At 42.2% G+C, this 18,765-nt stretch overlaps 1 protein-coding gene across 1 annotated transcript in view; it reads left to right on the forward strand.

The window, feature by feature from the left end:
- The window catches only part of MOB1B (MOB kinase activator 1B), a 60,909-nt gene that overhangs the window by 30,344 nt on the left and 11,800 nt on the right, over positions 1 to 18,765 (forward strand). The window contains exons 2-3 of the mRNA XM_016188364.2: positions 7,453 to 7,619; positions 14,917 to 15,010. Coding sequence (XP_016043850.1) covers positions 7,453 to 7,619; positions 14,917 to 15,010 — 261 coding nt within the window. The remainder of the gene's footprint in view (positions 1 to 7,452; positions 7,620 to 14,916; positions 15,011 to 18,765) is intronic.

The raw sequence follows: 18,765 nt of genomic DNA on the forward strand, positions 1-18,765 counted from the left end.
ATGGCTTTTCCTCTGTAGGTGACTCTTTGTTTTTCTCTTGCAGCCTTCAGGATCCTTTCTTTATCCTTATACCTTTCCATTCTAAATATGATGTGTCGTGGTGCCTTTAAGTCTGGGTTAATTCTGTTTGGGACCCTCTGGGCTTCTTGAATCTTTATGTCTTTGATGTTGTCTAGACTAGAGAAGTTTTCAGCTATTATGGCCTGAAGAATGGTTTCTTCCTCTCCCTCTCTTTCTTCCTCTGGTAAACCAATAATGTGTATATTGTTTCTTTTGAAGTCATCCCATAGGTCTCTGTTGTTGTTTTCGGTATCTCTTAATCTCTTTTTGAGATCACTTACTTCTTATTTAGTTGTCTCTAATTCCTCCTCGATCTTGCTAATTCTGTCTTCAGCCTCATTGATTTTATTCTCTCTCCCCTCTACTCTTTTCTGGAGTTCATCTATTTTGTTACCCTGTTCTGATACTGTTTTAGCTTGCTCAGCTAGTTGTGTTCTTAGCCTTATTTCTTTTTGTCACCAAACACAAAATTCCATGATGGACATACCAGTTTATCATTCTACGTATTGAAAGGCATCAGTGTTGCTCCAGTTCTGACAATTATGATTGAAATTGCTACCAATATTCACAGGTTTTTGTATAAATATAGGTCTCCTTTTTTTCCCCTCCCACTCTTTATTGTAGATTTAATAGTGATTAAGATAATAGTGGCATAGTTCTGTACACTCCCAGTACCAACACCCTGTGTCCCAATGGTAACCATCATAGTTCTCCCAAGAAGTTATTTCTTGGGAAAACTTGTGTTGACTTATTTATTTTCAAGTTCATATGTTTCAATTCTCTGTATTCCACATTTGAGTGAAATCACCAGATAGTTGTCATTCACTTCCTCCCTTCCTTCCTTCTTTCCTCCCCCCTGCCCTTTTCCCCTTCCTCCCTACCTCCCTCCCTCCCTTCATTCCTTCTTCCCTCCCTCCCTTCCTCCTGCCCTCCCTCCCTTCTTTCCTTCTGCCCTCCTCCCATCTTTCCTTCCTCCCTCCCTCCCAACCTTCCTCCCATCCTTCCTTCCACCCTTTCTTCCTTCCTTCCCTAGGCATTTTCACATCTAGTTCTATCCATTTTGTCCCAAAGGACACAGGTTTCTCTCTTTCTCTATTTCCCTATCCTCTCTCTTTTTTTTTAAAAGATTTTTTTAAAAAATATTTATTTCCTTTTTGTTGCTCTTGTTTGTTTTATTGTTGTCATAGTTATTGTTGTTATTGATGTTGTCATTGTTGGATAGGACAGAGAGAAATGGAGAGAGGAAGGGAAGACAGGGGGAGAGAAAGATAGACACCTACAGACTTGCTTCACCATTTGTGAAGCGACTCCCCTGCAGGTGGGAAGCAGGGGCTCGCACCTGGATCCTTACACGGGTCCTTATGCTTTGCGCCACATGCTCTTAACCTGCTGCACTACTGCCCGACTTTCTTCCCTATCTTCTCTCAATTTCTTTATGTCTCTGACCAGTAATAATTAAAAATTTAAAAAGTTGAGCATGACAGGTGAGAACAGCAATCTGACATATCTATGTCTGGTCAAACTTGAGTCCTCATATTTCAAAGTTCAGAACCCCAGGCTGCACAGAACAGAGTTTTCAATTTTATTACCCTTGTTGTTTTATTTTATTGTTGTTGTAATTGATGTCACCGTTATTAGATAGGACAGAGAAAAATGGAGAGAGGAGGGGAAGACAGAGAGAGGAAGAGAAAGACACCTGCAGACTTGCTTCATTGAAGCTTGTGAAGCGACTCCCTTGCAGGTGGGCAGCTGGGCCTCCAACCAGGATCCTTATGCTGGTCGTTGAGCTTCGGGCCAGTGTGCTTAATCTGCTGCAGTACTGCACGACTCCCCAGAGTTTTCAGTTTTTTTTTTTTTAATTTTTAAAATATTTATTTATTTATTCCCTTTTGTTGCCCTAGTTGTTTTATTGTTGTAGTTATTATTGTTGTTGATGTCGTCGATGTTGGATAGGACAGAGAGAAATGGAGAGAGGAGGGGAAGACAGGGTGAGAGAAAGATAGACACCTGCAGACCTGCTTCACCACCTGTGAAGCAACTCCCCTGCAGGTGGGGAGCCAGGGGCTCGAACCGGGATTCTTTTGCATTTTGTGCCACCTGCGCTTAACCCACTGCACTACCGCCTGACTCCCGAGTTTTCAGTTTTAATAAAGTGCCAATAGAAGCATATCTTCCACTCATCAAAATTCTGAGTTTTGATCTAAATGTTAAAATACCTGCTACTTTGAAAACTTTTCACAATAGTGATCAGGGGAGATTACTGAGATTTGTTTGCTCAAAGACTGAGTTAAGTTTTTAAAAAATACTTATTTATTTATTCCCTTTTGTTGCCCTTGGTCTTTCATCGTTGTAGTTATTGTTGTTGTTATTGATGTCGCCGTTGTTGGATAGGACAGAGAGAAATGGAGAGGGGAGGGGAAGACAGGGAGGGGGAAAGACAGACACCTGCAGACCTGCTTCACCACCTGTGAAGCAATTCCCCTGCAGGTGGGGAGCCGGGGGATCGAACCGCAATCCTTACGCAGGTCCTTGTGTGTTTGGCTTTTTTTTTTTTTTAAGAAATATTTATTTATGAGAGAAAGAACAAGAGTATTACTCAGGGAATTGAACTTGGGACTTAATACTTGAGAATATTTCATCAACTGTGTCACTTCCTGTTGTCTTATCCGGGCTGGCTTCATGGGCGGGTAACAGAGATGACCAGAGACACACGGCTGGGCTGAGAACGCAGTTTAATCTTTATTCACGAATGGGCAAATCACCACACCATGTGCTTTTCTCCATCATCCTCTCTCCGCCACTGCTGCTGGGACTCTGCCCGTCCTTAGCATAGGGGGCGGGGAGAAAGCGGGCGTGAAACTAGCAAGGGGCAAACCAATTCTTCTCAAAGGTCAGGGGGAAGGGAACATACCAACAATTCCCCCTTCTGTTTTTAACTAAATGACCACAGTATCAGTGGTGTGGGGTGAACAGAAAACCTATATCGTACAGGCATTTTCAAAAAAGAAACTGGCACAAACATGGAGAAACATGTAAGCAGTAACAAGAACCAGTGTGCTGCCAAGGGAGGGCCTGAGGGGGCCATTTTTTTGCCTCTGTGGGGAAAACTTTATCAGCTTAAAAAAAAAACATTTCCTGCCTTTGGGGAGCATACTTGCCTCGACGGGCATTTTATAGCATGGGGGCGGGGAACGGCCTAGAGTCCCAAAGGCAGCTGGCTGCAGTCAGTGTTAGAGAAATATAGCAGCACTTTTGCACTTTTGTGCAAAGTGTCTAAGGGTGTACCGGTGAGTCCAATAGGAGTGCAAGTCGAAAGCAGATGTCCATGGAAGAATGCCAGGGGGTGGAGCGTTGTATGAGGAAGGTCCACTGCCGGAATTCTGCTTTTCTGTAGAGAACTTGACAGCTGCAATTTACTTACTATGAAACAAACTTGTAGCAGGTTAGAAGTTTATCACAATTGATAACTATTAAAATTAGAAGTCTTTTTTAGAATGATTTTAAGGTTGGTTAAAGTTTAAACAATAGAATGTGAAAAGGTAAACATGAGAATCAAGGAAAGAAAACCTCAGGCATGAGTATCATTAGCATAGCCATTGTGTAATCTACCATTTCTAATAGGGAAGGTACATATCAACAAGTCTATTTAACCTTTTGTTACACCCATTTAAGATGGAGACACGCCCTAGGTGTGCACAGGTTTTGTTTAGACCAACTTAGTTAAAATATATTGATTGTTAACTAATTTTTACCTCAGACTTTAAATATAAGTTAATTTTATCTTTATGAGAATTACGTTGAAAACCTTTTTCATTTAACTTTGCCTGGTAAGAATTTAGCCTTAAAGTTATATTCTTAACCTTAAAGTTAATGTTACCAAACTTTAAACACACACATACACATGGTCTTCAATATACAAGGAGAGAAACTTTTGTTACGAAGACATGTCATTTTAAACATGAATTTAGATCTATACTGTCTTAGCCGTTCTGGGAGTGCGTTGTCCAGCGGTGGCCTCTTGGGCAGCTTCACTTCTAGGAATTGCAGGTTGCGATCTCTGGACGAATCTCTGCGTATTTTAGCTCGTCTGCCTTCAGACCCAAGCTGGAGATCTCGGCCAGGGGGCCCAGTTTCGCAGGGAGCCCGTGGTCTCCAGGTGGTCCGGGATCTGTCCAGACTTCATAGCACAAGGGCGGGCGGGCCAGCTGTGCAGAAGGCACAGGCCGAGGTGCCCCGGGGTGGCGGCCATGATAGGCTGCCGCGGCTCTGCCCCGTGGCCCTGCCATGTCTGCTGCCCTGCTCACAGTGGCCGAGTAGTGTGGAGGGAGCCCACGCCCAGTGCCCCGTGCCACGCTGCGGAAAGCCAGCTCCTGCGGGCTGGCGTTGGGCTCCTGCGGGCTGGCATTGGGCAGAAACCACAGAGTGGTCCAGAGATGAATGTTCCAGAAACAGCAAAACAGTCTCATGAAGAAAGGGCAGACGCCTTTGGAGATCTTTTCACAAGCAGAAGAGAAGGCCATAGTGCATAGGTAGCCAAATTGTCTTCACTTATCTGAGAGATGTGCAGGTCCAGTCCCACATTGTAGGCGCCATTTGTTGTTTTATTCGGGCTGGCTTCACGGGCGTGTAACAGAGACGACCAGATACACACGGCTGGGCTGAGAACGCAGTTTAATCTTTATTCACGAATGGGCAAATCACCACACCATGTGCTTTTCTCCATCATCCTCTCTCTGCCGCTGCTGCTGGGACTCTGCCCGTCCTTAGCATAGGGGGCGGGGAGAAAGCGGCGCGAAACTAGCAAAGGGCAAACCAACTCTTCTCAGAGGTGGGGGGGGGGGGAAGGGAACATACCAACAACTCCCCAGGAGGCAACTTTCTAAATCTTAACAAAAGCCCTCAATTTCTGATAGACTACCAACATTTTCTTTGTATTTGTTGGTGCCAAAGTCTCACACATGGGTAATTCCACTCTTCCCAGACTCTTCATTCTTTTTGTTTTGAGATAAAGAGACAAGGAGGGAGAGGCCTTGTAGCATCATTCTACCATCTGGTTCCAGTTCCAGTGCTTGAATCTTGGGACTGGTGCATGGTAGGACACATGTTGTATTGGTTGAGCTATTACTTGGCTTTCATAATAGTGATGTAAAGGGAATGCTAGAAATAGAAGTTGATGTGCTTGTTCAGATTGCTAACATTCTTCAATTAAGGCTGTCATTTTTGGTACTTACAGCCAAAATAAGGTTAAAGTCTAACCTCTTAGCTTCACTTTATTATTTCTAGAACATATTCTGCTTAATTTTGACATTTTCTTTTTTTTGTTATGCAAACAATTTTTTTTTTCTGAAGCTTAAATATGTTTGGCACCCTTTTGGGGGAAATTTATTCTCTGGTAGTTTCCCATAAATTATTTTTCCTTAATGGCAGTACTAAGTGGTCATGTAAGTTGGAAGAGATGCTGGGGAAGGGGTGGGCTGGAGAGGGCCTTGTGGTAAGTACCTAAATTGGGGGTGAGAGTGTTGCAAAGAGATGAGAAACTGAACCCATGTATCAACGCCTACTATAAACCATAAACTACCTAATAAGATGGTTAGAACGAAACAAAAATTATTAGAAGGATTGAGAAGTGGCTCAGTGAATAAGGTGGATGCCTTACTGTCTGTGAGGTCCTGGGTTCAATCTCATATACCACGGGGGAGTGCCCGACACTGCACCAAAGGAACTGCATGGATGATGGATCAGTGCTTTGGTGTTTCTCTCTTCATCCCTCTCTTTCATCTGGTTTCTCTCACAAAGTGTTGCATTTGGGGGAAAAAAAAACTGAGTATAGGGAGTTGGGCGGTGGCGCAGTGGGTTAAGCGCATGTGGCGCAAAGCGCAGGAACCAGCGTAAGGATCCCGATTCGAGCCCCTGGCCCCCCACCTGCAGGGGAGTCGCTTCACAGGCGTTGAAGCAGGTCTGCAGGTGTCTTATCTTTCTCTCCCCCTCTGTCTTCCCCTCCTCTCTCCATTTCTCTCTGTCCTGTCCAACAACGAACAACATCCACAATGGCAATAATAATAGCCACAATGAGGCTACAACAACAAGGGCAACAAAAAGGGGGAAAAATGGCCTCCACGAGTGGTAGATTCATGGTGCAGGCACCGAGCCCGGGGAAAAAAAAAACAACAAAAAAACTGAGTATAGTTTTAAAAAGGAATATTTTTAAAATAGAGGATTGAATTGGCTTGGTTATTACTCCTGAATAAAGTAGACATGTCAGAAGGACATTAGCAGTCCTAGCTGACACAATGGATAGAGCATTGGGCATGAATGAGGTCCTGACTTTGGTCACCATATCACACCATGTCAGAGTGATGGTTCTGAATTTCTATTTCTCCTGTCTCATTAATATAAACAATTAATTTAATTTTTAAAATGAAAAGGGACATTTGGTGAAGGATTTGAAGGCAATTTAGAAGTATAAATGTATTTCTAAAAGCAATAGAGAAGGGAGTTGACAGTTCTTAGTAAAAAAAAACAACACATTTTATAAACATAACATTTTAAATCTATACCCTTTTGTAAGAAGTTATTATTTTTTTATAAATTAATGTATTTATATTTTATTAATTTATTAATGAGAAAGATAGGAAGAGAGAGAAAGAACCAGACATCACTCTGGTACATGTGCTGCCAGGAATTGAACTCAGGACCTCATGCTTGAGAGTCCAATGCTTTATCCACTGTGCCATCTCCTGGACCACATTTTCTTTTTTCTTTAAAAAATTTTTTTTTTATTAACTACTTATTGGATAGACAGCCAAATTGAGAGGGAAGGGGTGATAGAGCGGGAGAGAGACAGAGACACTTGCAGCAATACTTCACCACTCAAGAAGCATTCTCCCTGCAGAGGGGGACGGGGGGGGGGGCGGCTTGAATCTGGGTCCTTGTGCACTGTAACATGTGCGCTCAACCAGGTACTCCACCTGGCCCCAGAAGTTATTTTCCAGAAAAAAGGGAAAAAATAATGAAGCTCACATCACAATTTATGATTTCTTAAGTAATATAAGAGGAAAATAGTAAAATGAGAAATAGAACTAGCTCCCTAGCCCTGGAACCTATTTCTAAAACTAGTTTCATCTGACATATTAAAAACATATGGGGACTGGACAAGAGAAAGAGACACCTGCAGTCTGTCCACTGCTGGTAAAACTTCCTTTGTGCGGGTGGGGGGGGGAAAGCCAGTTCTTGAACCTGGGCTCTTGTGCATGGCGATGTGTGTGGCTCTGGCAAAGCACACATTACTATGTCATCTGTGTTATTTTATCAGCAATATAATATAGTAATATACTCTGTTGAAAGTCGTGCCTTAAATACTGAAGTGCCTTTCCCCCTCTTTTCTATTCATAGTGGTAGTCGGTCATCCAAAACGTTTAAACCAAAGAAGAACATTCCAGAAGGTTCTCACCAGTATGAGCTCTTAAAGCATGCAGAAGCCACACTTGGCAGTGGCAACCTCCGGATGGCTGTCATGCTTCCTGAGGGGGAAGACCTAAATGAGTGGGTTGCAGTGAACAGTAAGTAGCCTTTCTCTTTCTCACTATCCCCCACGTTAGAAAAGTAGAGGAGGAGGCCGGGCGGTAGCGCAGCGGGTTAAGTGCACATGGTTCAAAGCTCAAGGACAGGTGTAAGGATCCCTGGTAGAAGCCCCCGGGTCCCTACCTGCGTGCGGACGGGAGGGGGAGAGTGTCATTTAGAAGCAATGAAGCAGGTCTGCAGGTGTCTCTCTTCACCTTCTCTCTGTCTTCCCCTCCTCTGTCAATTCTTCTCTGTCCTGCCCAACAACACCAGCAATAGCAATAACAACCACAACAAGGGCAACAAAATGGGTAAAATAGTCTCTGGGAGCAGTGGATTCATAGCGCTGGCACCGAGCCCAAGCAATAACCCTGGAGGCAAAGAAAAAAAAAAAAAAGAAAGAAAAGGAGTAGAAGTGCTGTCTATCTCAAGATTCAATTCCTTTAAAAAATTTTTTTTTATTATTATTGGGGAATTAATGTTTTACACTCAACAGTAAGTACAGTAGTTTGTACATGCATAACATTCCCCAGTTTCCCATATAACAATACAACCCCCACTAGGTCCTCTGAATCCTTCTTGGACCTGTATTCTCCCCACCCACCCACCCCAGAGTTTTTTACTTTGGTGCGGTACACCAATTCCATTTCAGGTTCTACTTCTGTTTTCTTTTCTGATCTTGTTTTTCAACTTCTGCCTCAGAGTGAGATCATCCCATATTCATCTTTCTGTTTCTGACTTACTTCACTTAACATGATTTTTTTCAAGGTCCATCCAAGATCGGCTGACAACGGTGAAGTCACCATTTTTTATAGCTGAGTAGTATTCCATTGTGTATATATACCACCACTTGCTCAGCCACTCATCTGTTGTTGGACTCCTGGATTGCTTCCTGGTTTTGGCTATTACAAATTGTGCTGCCAAGAACATATGTGTACACAGATCTTTTTGGATGGATGTGTTGGGTTCCTTAGGATATATCCCCAGGAGAGGAATTGCAGGGTCATAGGGTAGGTCCATTTCTAGCCTTCTGAGAGTTCTCCAGACTGTTCTCCACAGAGGTTGGACCAGTTTACATTCCCACCAGCAGTGTAGGAGGGAAGGTTCCTTTGACCCCACACCCTCTCCAGCATTTGCTGCTGTTACCTTTTCTGATGTATGACATTCTCACAGGAGTGAAGTGGGATCTCATTGTTGTCTTTATTTACATTTCTCTGACAATCAGAAACTTGGAGCATTTTTTCATGTGTTTCTTGGCCTTTTGGATCTCTTCTGTGGTGAATATTCTGTCCATTTCCTCCCCCCATTTTTGGATGGGGTTCTTTGTTGTCTTGTTGTTGAGTTTGGCAAGCTCTTTATATATGTTGGTTATTAGCCTCTTGTCTGATGTATGGCATGTAAAGATCTTCTCCCATTCTGTGAGGGGTCTCTTGGTTTGGGTAGTGGTTTCTTTAGCTGTGCAGAAGCTTTTTAATTTGATGTAGTCCCATAGGTTTATGCTTGTCTTAGTCTTCTTTGTCATTGGATTCGTTTCATTGAAGATGTCTTTAAAATGTATGCGGAAAAGAGTTCTGCCAATATTTTCTTCTAAGTATCTGATAGTTTGTGGTCTAACATCCAAGTCCTTGATCCACTTGGAATTTACTTTTGTATTTGGTGAAATACAGTGGTTCAGTATCATTCTTCTGCATGTTTCAACCCATTGTTTCCAACACCATTTGTTGAAGACACTCTGCTTTCCCCATTTAATAGTATGGGCACCTTTGTCAAAGATTAGATGTCCATAGGTGTGAGGGCTCACTTCTGGGCTCTGAATTCTATTCCACTGGTCAGTATGTCTATTCATGTTCCAGTACCAAGCAGTTTTGATGACAATGGCCCTATAATACAATTTGAGATCTGGGAGTGTGATGCCTCCAGTTCTGTTCTTTTTTCTCAAGATTGTTTTGGCAATTCTAGGTCTTTTCTGGTAAGATTCAACTCCTGATAGTAACCTAATATTATAGTATAGTAATACATTCATCCACTTTAGTTTTATGGTTATGTCATTTATAAATATGAGGTTTTATGAAATTCCTATCTCCTATTATACTATAAAGCATTTCTTTTATTTATTTTAAAACTTTTTTGTTGATTTTATTTTAATAAGAGAGCTAGAGAACAACAGAGAAAGACCAGAGCACTGCTCGGCTCTGGCTGATGGTGATGCTGGGCATTGAATCTGAAACCTCAGAGCTCCAGGAATGAAATTCTTTTGCAGAACCATTATGTTGTGCCTCTAGTCCTTCTCTTATAATGTATTATAAAGCAGGTTTAGTATTTTCAAAACTACTGTGTACCTGGCATGCTGCTGTTCTTTTTACAAACATTATTTCATTTTTACAATCTCATATAATTTTTCTTAATCTAGTTTATTAGATTAGGAAACTGGAGTTGACAGAAACCACAGAGTGGTCCAGAGATAAATGTTCCAGAAACAGCGAAACAGTCTCGTGAAGAAAGGGCAGAGGAGATCTCTTCACAAGCAGAAGAGAAGGCCATAGTACATAGGTAGCCAAATTGTCTTCACTTATCTGAGAGATGCTCAGGTCAGGTCCACGTGGGCGCCACTTGTTGTTAAAATTCGGAGGCTCCAGCTGGCCGGGCTAGCTTCACGGGCGGGTAACAGAGATGACCAGAGACATACGGCTGGGCCGGGAAGCTGTATTTCTTTATTCAGGAACAACAATTTATAAACTAAGACAAACTAATCACCAAACAAAACTCTCCTGCCTCTTTCTCACATGGCGGCGCCAAGAACTCTCCAACTCTGGAACTCTGGAACTCTGGCGGGGTTCCTTGGGGTGGGGACAAGCGGGCCCGCGAAAACTAGCAGGACTGAACCAATTTTTTCTTTTTTTAAAAAAAAATATTTATTTTATTTATTTATTCCCTTTTGTTGCCCTTGAACCAATTTTCTTGGCAGGGGGAGGGCATACAACAATCCCCCCCTTTTTTATTTTTTAGTTTCATTTTATTTGATAGGACAGAGAGAAATTGAGAGAGGAGGGAAGATAGAGAGGGAGAGCACAAGGACTGGCAAAAGGATCCCAGTTCGATGCCTTTTATGTTTTTTATTCCTCCAGGATTATTGCTGGGGTTCGGTGTCTGCACCACAAATCCACTTCTTCTGAAGGCTATTTTTTCCCTTCTGTTGCCCTTGTTGTTTATCATTGTTGTGATTATTATTATTATTGTTGTTGTTGTTGGATAGGCTAGAGAGAAATGGAGAGAGGAGGTGAAGACAGAGGGGGAGAGAAAAACAGACAGCTGCAGACCAGCTTTACAGCTTGTGAAGCCACTCCGCTGCAGGTGGGGAGCCAGGGGCCATGAGCCGGGATCCTTGAGCCAGTCCTTGCATTTCATGCTCTGCGTGCTTAACCTGCTGAGCTACTGCCTGACCACCCCCACCCCCCTGGCTCTTTTATCTAAAGGTTTTATTTATTTCAAGAAGAGGGAGAATGATCAGAGTTTGATTGTAGGACGTTTGATTACACGTCTAGAGTTCTACCACTGCTAACCTCCTGGGCTGCGTTATGTTTATTTTTATGAGAGAGACTAGTGAACTCACTACTTAACTTTGTCATAAGGTGGTACCAGGACTTGGACCTGTGACCCCTGGGGCCTTATATGCACTGTCACTACCAAATAAGCTATCTCCCAATCCCTTAAGGATCCTGGTTCGAGTTCGAGTCGCTTCACAAGCGGTGAAACAGGTTTGCAGGTCTATCCTTCTCCCCCTGTCTTCCCATCCTCTCTTGATTTCCCTCTGACCTATCCAACAACAACAACAACAACAGCTGTGACAACAGTGACAATAGCAACTACAACAAAAACGTAACAAGGGCAACAAAACTGGAAAAATAGCCTCCAGGAGCAGTGGATTCATTGTGTAGGCACTGAGCCCCAGCAATAACCGTGGAAGCAAAAAAATAAAAAATTTAAAAAAATAAAAGTATGCATGTATATAAATTTGGTGGCTGGGGAGATGACTCATTGGGTAGAAAGCAAGGTTTGCATGCTCGCATGAGGCCACAGGTTCAGTCTGACATTATTTATGCTGGTGTGGTGCTCTATTTGCTCTCTCACTTATTATATAAATAAATAAATAAATAAATCTTTAAAAATAGATATAAAAATTTAAAGCCTGATATAATTTTGTGAATTGAAGTATTTTATTTAAAAACATTTTAATATTTATTCCCTTTTGTTGTCCTTGTTGTTTTATTGTTGTAGCTATTATTGATGTCGTTGTTGGATAGGACAGAGAGAAATGGAGAGGGGAAGGAAAGACAGAGAGGGGGAGAGAAAGATAGACACCTGCAGACCTGCTTCACCACTTGTGAAGCGATTCCCCTGCAGGTGGGGAGTTGGGGGCTCGAACCGGGATTCTTACACGGGTCTTTGCGCCATGTACGCTTAACCTGCTGCACTACCGCCCGACTCCCGAATTGAAGTATTTTTAATTAAAAAGTTCCCACTTTATTATTATTATTTTTTGTCTTGCAATATATCTTATCTCGGGGGTTTGGGCAGTAGCTCAGCGGTTTAAGCGCAGGTGGTGCAAAGCGCAAGGACCGGCAGAAGGATCCTGCTGCAAGCCTACAGCTCCCCACCTGCAGGGGAGTCGCTTCACAGGCGGTGAAGCAGGTCTGCAGGTGTCTATCATTCTCTCCCCCTCTCTGTCTTCCCCTCCTCTCTCCATTTCTCTCTGTCCTATCCAAAAACGAACGACATCAACAACAACAATAATAACAACAAGGCTACAACAACAAGGGCAACAAAAGGGGGGAATATATTTTATCTCATGATAACATGATTTTCCTAGCTCCTTTTAAATTAGTCTTTCTTTTTTTTTTTTTTGTCCGTGCCAGAACTTTACCACTTTGGGATGATCAAGAGATAGAGACAGAGACAGAGAGAGAGGTGAAGACACCACAGCACCGAGACCTCCTCCATTGTGTTGGGGACTGGCCTCGAGTGGTAAAGCAGACACTGTCTCCAAGTGAGCTATTTTGCCATCCTTTACTTTTTGTTGTTGTTGTTAAAATGAATAAATTCTTAGTAAAACACTAACCTGCTAAAGTTGAGAAGAAAAAAAAAAGGACTAAAGTCTTGCCTTTTAAAATGTTATGATCTTAATTAATTTCCACAATAGACATTTTTACCAAATATTTAAGAAAGACCTATGTATCTCCAGTATTTCTCAAGCTCTTATAGAGTGAGAGTAATGTTGCTTTATGGACATTATTTAGACATTATGAGAAAGGAAACTAAATCATCTACTTTATAAACTTATTTCTGTATATGTAAAAGTCTTAAGAATATTAGCTAATGCGTGTGGCAAAACTTAGAAGTATAATACCTCATCTTTGCTGGTGGACATGGTGTGGATTATACCCCTATCTTTTTTTTAAAATAAAATTTATTAGTGATTTAATAATGTTTTACAGGATACTGAGATTGTGGGGTATATTTCCAAATCATGCTTACCACCAAAGTTCTACGGCCCCTTGGAAATAATAACCACCATAGCTCTCACAAGTCTTTGAGCCCCCTCCCGCCTTTTTGTTCCTTTGGTTTACTAATAGTGCACTTTTTTTTATGCTGCTCTGTTATTTCTCACTTTGCTTTATATAATTGTTTTTTAAAATATTTATTTGTTCCCTTTTGTTGCACTTGTTTTATTGTAGTTATTATTGTTGTCATTGATGTCATCGTTGTTGGATAAGACAGAGAGAAATGGAGAGAGGAGGGGAAGACAGAGGGGGAGAGAAAGATAGACACCTGCTTCATCGCTTGTGAAGCAACCCCCTACAGGTGGGGACCCGAGGGTTTGAACAGGGATCCTAACAGCTGGTCCTTGCGCTTTGTGCCACGTGTGCTTAACCCTGCGCTAGCGCCTGACTCCCTATATAATTGTTTTTTGTGGCATCGGGCAGTAGACTTAGGGCCTCAGTTATGTGTAGTATAAATGAAGTACCCTCCCTGACCTAATTTCTACTATTTTAAATTGTATGGAGAGAGAGTGGGAAGGAGGTATGTGGCACTGCCCGTGGAGATGCTTCTACACGATTTCAGCCCTCAAACTCAGGGACCGATACATGGTAATGTGTTGACTCTGTTGGGTTAGCTCCTAGTGCCACATTAAAAAAAAATTTTATTTATTCCCTTTTGTTGCCCTTGTTTTTTATTGTTGTTATAGTTATTATTGTTGTCGTTGTTATTGGATAGGACAGAGAGAAATGGAGAGAGGAGGAAAAGATGGGGGGAGAGAAAGATAGACACCTGCAGACCTGCTTCACTGCCTGTGAAACGATTCCCCTGCAGGTGGGGAGCCGGGGGCTCGAATTGGGGTCCTTAAGCCGGTCCCTGTGCTTCTAGTGCCATATTATACATTTTGATATACACCTTTTCCCTCTGTAAGAATGTGTTGAATATTCTTCTTTTTTAAAAAGTATTTTATTTATTTTATTTTTTAGAGAAATGCAGAGAGAGAAAGATGCAGAGAAACACCAGAGCACTGCTCAGCTCTGGCTTATGGTCTTGCGGGGGATTGAACCTGGGACTTCGGAGCCTCAGGCATGATAGTCTCTTTGCATAACCACTGTGCTATCTTGCCCCTTCCCATGTTGAATATTCTTGATTCATAACTAAATTTTAGCTTTCATTCTTTAAATTGGAAGTTGCATGATTGCCAACATGTTTTCATACGCCATGTGAAAACATTCTTTGTGAGGTTCTTGTTTAAAACTATCTTCTACCTATGTTTTCTTTCACTTATTAAGTTGTAGGGGTTCTTTTTATGTCCTGGATACAAGATCTCTCCTGCCATTTTTGATAAAGGCTAAGACAAGCAGTGGCGGGGGGGGGGGGGGCGTGTATGGGGAGAGAGCAGAGACACTGGTAGCACTGCTCCACTGCTCATGAAGTATCGCTCCCTGCAGGTGGGGACCAGAGCTTGAACCAGGATCTTTGCACATAGTAATATATGCACTCTATCAGGTATACTGCCACCTAACTGCTGGAGAGTTTTGGTGGTTATATATGTTGCAAATAACTTGCATTCTTAAGGGAATGACTTAATAAACAGGAGCCTCTAATTTCAATATAGTCAAATACTGTAGTTTCTATGTATGTTTTTGATCTGTTCTTTCTATAGGAAAGAACATTTATAATTGAAGACTGTACTTGAATAAAGTTAATTTTAATTTTTAAACAATTCTGTTTTACTTATGACTCATAATTGCTTTGCAGCTGTGGACTTTTTCAATCAAATCAACATGCTTTATGGAACCATCACAGATTTCTGCACAGAGGAAAGTTGTCCAGTGATGTCAGCTGGCCCAAAGTAAGATATGCTTAATGATCAAGTCTTATTTTTAATTTATTTTATTTTTCTTAGATAAGAAGATTCTGACCATGCTACTTCTCTACATGAAGTCCAGATTTCTTGCTCCAAACATTTATCATCTCCCCTGTATTGTCCTTTACCTTGTCTTTCCTGTGTTCTTACTCATCTCTTCTGGTCTCGCCAAACTAGATTTCAAAAAGTGCCTTGCATTTAAATTTCAAACAATTGACTTGTTATTTATTATTATTATTTTTAATATTTATTTACTCTCCTTTTTGTTGCCCTTGTTGTTTTTATTTATTTATTGTTATTATTTTTAATTTTATTTATTTTTCCTTTTGTTGCCCTTGTTGTCTTTTTATTGTTATAGTAGTTATTATTGTTGTTGTTATTGATGTTGTCATTGTTAGATAGGACAGAGAGAAATAGAGAGAGGAGGGGAAGACAGAGAGAGGGAGAGAAAGATAGACACCTGCAGACCTGCTTCACTGCCTGTGAAGTGACTTCCCTGTAGGTGGGGAGCCAGGGGCTCGAACTGGGATCCTTATGCCGGTCCTTGCGCTTTGCCACCACGTGTGCTTAACCCGCTGTGCTACTGCCTGACACCCTATTTTATTATTTTTGATAGCAGGTGAGAGACAGGGAGAGAAAAGAGGGAGAAGGGGAGGTGTCACCATCTTGAAGCCACCTCCTTGCACCCTGTTTTCATGTGGTGGTAAAAACTCAACCTGGGGACACAAGCTCAGTTTCTTATATGTGGGAAAGTGTTCAGTCTACCAGGTGACCTACTTTCTAGGCCCAAAGCAGTAAACTTTTAAAGGTAAAGGAAAAGTGCATTTGATCCAAGGTCTACATGGAATGTGTTTAAGGAGGCATTAGAATTCATGTAAAGAACACCTAAAAACAACTTGAAATGGGAATTTGGTACCTCCCTGGCTGCCTGGTGGGGGAGGAGATACTGCTGTGTTGGACACAACAGCCCACTTTAGCCACACAGGATGCTGTTACTTGCAGAACTGCTGATGGTCCAGGATGGCTAACTCCCAGCGCCCAGTAGTCAGCAACAAGAGACACATGCTTCCATGTGGGGAAAAATACTGCTAGTTCCACTCCAATAAAACATAAAGGGGGGCTGGGTGGTGGCACACCTGATTGAGCGCACATGCTACAGTGCACAAGGACCCGGGTTTGAGCCCATGCACAGCAGGTGCTGTTATATTTTTCTTTGTTTCTTTTTTTAAAAATTTTTTATTTATAAAAAGGAAGCACTGACAAACACCATAGGATAAGAGGGGTACAACTCCACACATTTCTTTTTTTTTTTTTTTTAATTTTTTTATTTTATTTTTATTTTTTATTTAAGAAAGGATTAATTAACAAAACCATAGGGTAGGAGGGGTACAACTCCACACAATTCCCACCACCCAATCTCCATATCCCACCCCCTCCCCCGATAGCTTTCCCATTCTTTATCCCTCTGGGAGCATGGACCCAGGGTCATTGAGGGTTGCAGAAGGTAGAAGGTCTGGCTTCTGTAATTGCTTCCTCGCTGAACATGGGCGTTGACTGGTCGGTCCATACTCCCAGTCTGCCTCTCTCTTTCCCTAGTAGGATGGGTCTCTGGGGAAGCTGAGCTCTAGGACACATTGGTGGTGTCTTCAATCCAGGGAAGTCTGGCCGGCATCCTGATGACACCTGGAACCTGGTGACTAAAAAGAGAGTTAACATACAAAGCCAAACAAATTGTTGAGCAATCATGGACCCAAAGCTTGGAAAAGTGGAGAGGAAGTATTAGGGAGGTACTCACTGCAAACTCTAGTATACTTCTGCTTTCTTACTTTGGTGCCATACTCCAAACTCAGTCAATTTCTCCTTTGCGTTTCTACTTCTTTTTTTTTTTTTTTTTACATGCATAACATTCCCCAGATTCCCATTTAGCAATACAACCCCCACTATTTCATTCATCATTTTTCATGGACCTGTATTCTCCCCACCCACCCACCCACCCCAGAGTCTTTTACTTTGGTGTAATACTCCAATTCCATTTCAGGTTCGACTTGTGTTTTCTTTTCTAATCTTGTTTTTCAACTTCGGCCTGAGAGTGAGATCATCCCATATTCATCCTTCTGTTTCTGACTTATTTCACTCAACATGATTTTTTCAAGGTCCATCCAAGATCGGCTGAAAACGGTGAAGTCACCATTTTTTACAGCTGAGTAGTATTCCATTGTGTATATATACCACAACTTGCTCAGCCACTCATCTGTTGTTGGACACCTGGGTTTCTTCCAGGTTTTGGCTATTACAAATTGTGCTGCCAAGAACATATGTGTACACAGATCTTTTTGGATGGGTGTGTTGGGTTCCTTAGGATATATCCCCAGGAGGGGAATTGCAGGGTCATAGGGTAGGTCCATTTCTAGCCTTCAACTCCACACATTTCTCACCTCCAGAACTCCCGTGTCCCATCTCTTCCCCTGATAGCTTTCCTGTTCTTTATCCCTCTAGGAGAATGGACCCAGGGTCATTATGGGGTGCAGGAGGTGGAAGGTCTGGCTTCTGTAATTGCTTTCTCACTGAACATGGTTGTTGACAGGTCAATCCATACTCCTAGCCTGTCTCTCTCTTTCCCTAGTGGGGCAGGACTCTGAGGAAGAAGAGCTCGAGGACACATTGGTTGAGTCATCTGCCCAGGGAAGTCCAGTTGGCATCCTGCTAGCATCTGGAACCGGGTGGCTGAAAAAAGAGTTAACATATAGAGCCAAACAAATTGTTGACTAATCATGAACCTAAAGGCTAGAATGGTTCATATGAAGAGTTGGGGGGTGGTGGTTCTCTGTTTTGTAGATAGCTAGTAGTCCTATTTTAGTTATACTCCAAAGATCCCATAACTATATTAGTTTTTATTTTTTTTTCCCCTGAGCCTGACATCTGATATGCAGGTGAACCCAAGTTATTGTCTGGGGAGATGATGTCATGGCTGGAAAAAGGGCTAGAAAGCTGGATCTGGGAAGAGAGTAGCTCCCAAATATGGGAAAGGTATATAAATATTGCTGACTGTAAACCCCATTGATTTGATGTGATCTGGGGCCCATAGTCAGCTTAGGAGCCTATGTGACCTCTGCATCCCTATAGATCTGAGCTCACATTCTGTGGTCATGAGTAGGAATGTTCCAAGCTGCCCTAATTTCAGGACCCATCTTCTTCACGTGGTAAATAGAGTATGTTATTTAACCCCTCTTCAGAGGATGGAACATTCTATACTGTTGTTGATCCATGTTGAGGGCAAGGTCCTATGGGGGTCCACAAAGTAGTCTATTGTGTTGTTCCTGATAGAAATGACAGATAACAGTGGAGAGAGGGATTCATTCGAGGTCTAGGTCCATCATGGCTGTTTAGGAATTTTAGGACTCCCTGACTAGGACCCCATGTCTTTCTCTTTCTTTTTTGTCTCTGTCTTAAATGATTTTAAAAGGGGGTTCGGACGAGGGGCAAAAATAGCCCACCTGGATACTGTGCCTGCTGTGCTCTGCATGCAACCTTGGCTCCCACTGAGTTGAAGGAAGCTTCAGTTCTTTTGTGTCTCTTTTCTCTCTATCTGAAGAACTGGGAGTATTGAAGCATCATCAACACACACACACACAGAGACAGACAGAACAGGCTCACCCCACCAAGACAAATTCAAAAAGTCTTAGGGGCTGGGTAGTAGCATACATTACCATTTGCTAGGACCTGGGTTAAAATTCCTGCTC

The sequence above is a fragment of the Erinaceus europaeus genome, chromosome 3 (assembly GCF_950295315.1).
Source record: "Erinaceus europaeus chromosome 3, mEriEur2.1, whole genome shotgun sequence".
NCBI classification, from domain to species: domain Eukaryota; kingdom Metazoa; phylum Chordata; class Mammalia; order Eulipotyphla; family Erinaceidae; genus Erinaceus; species Erinaceus europaeus.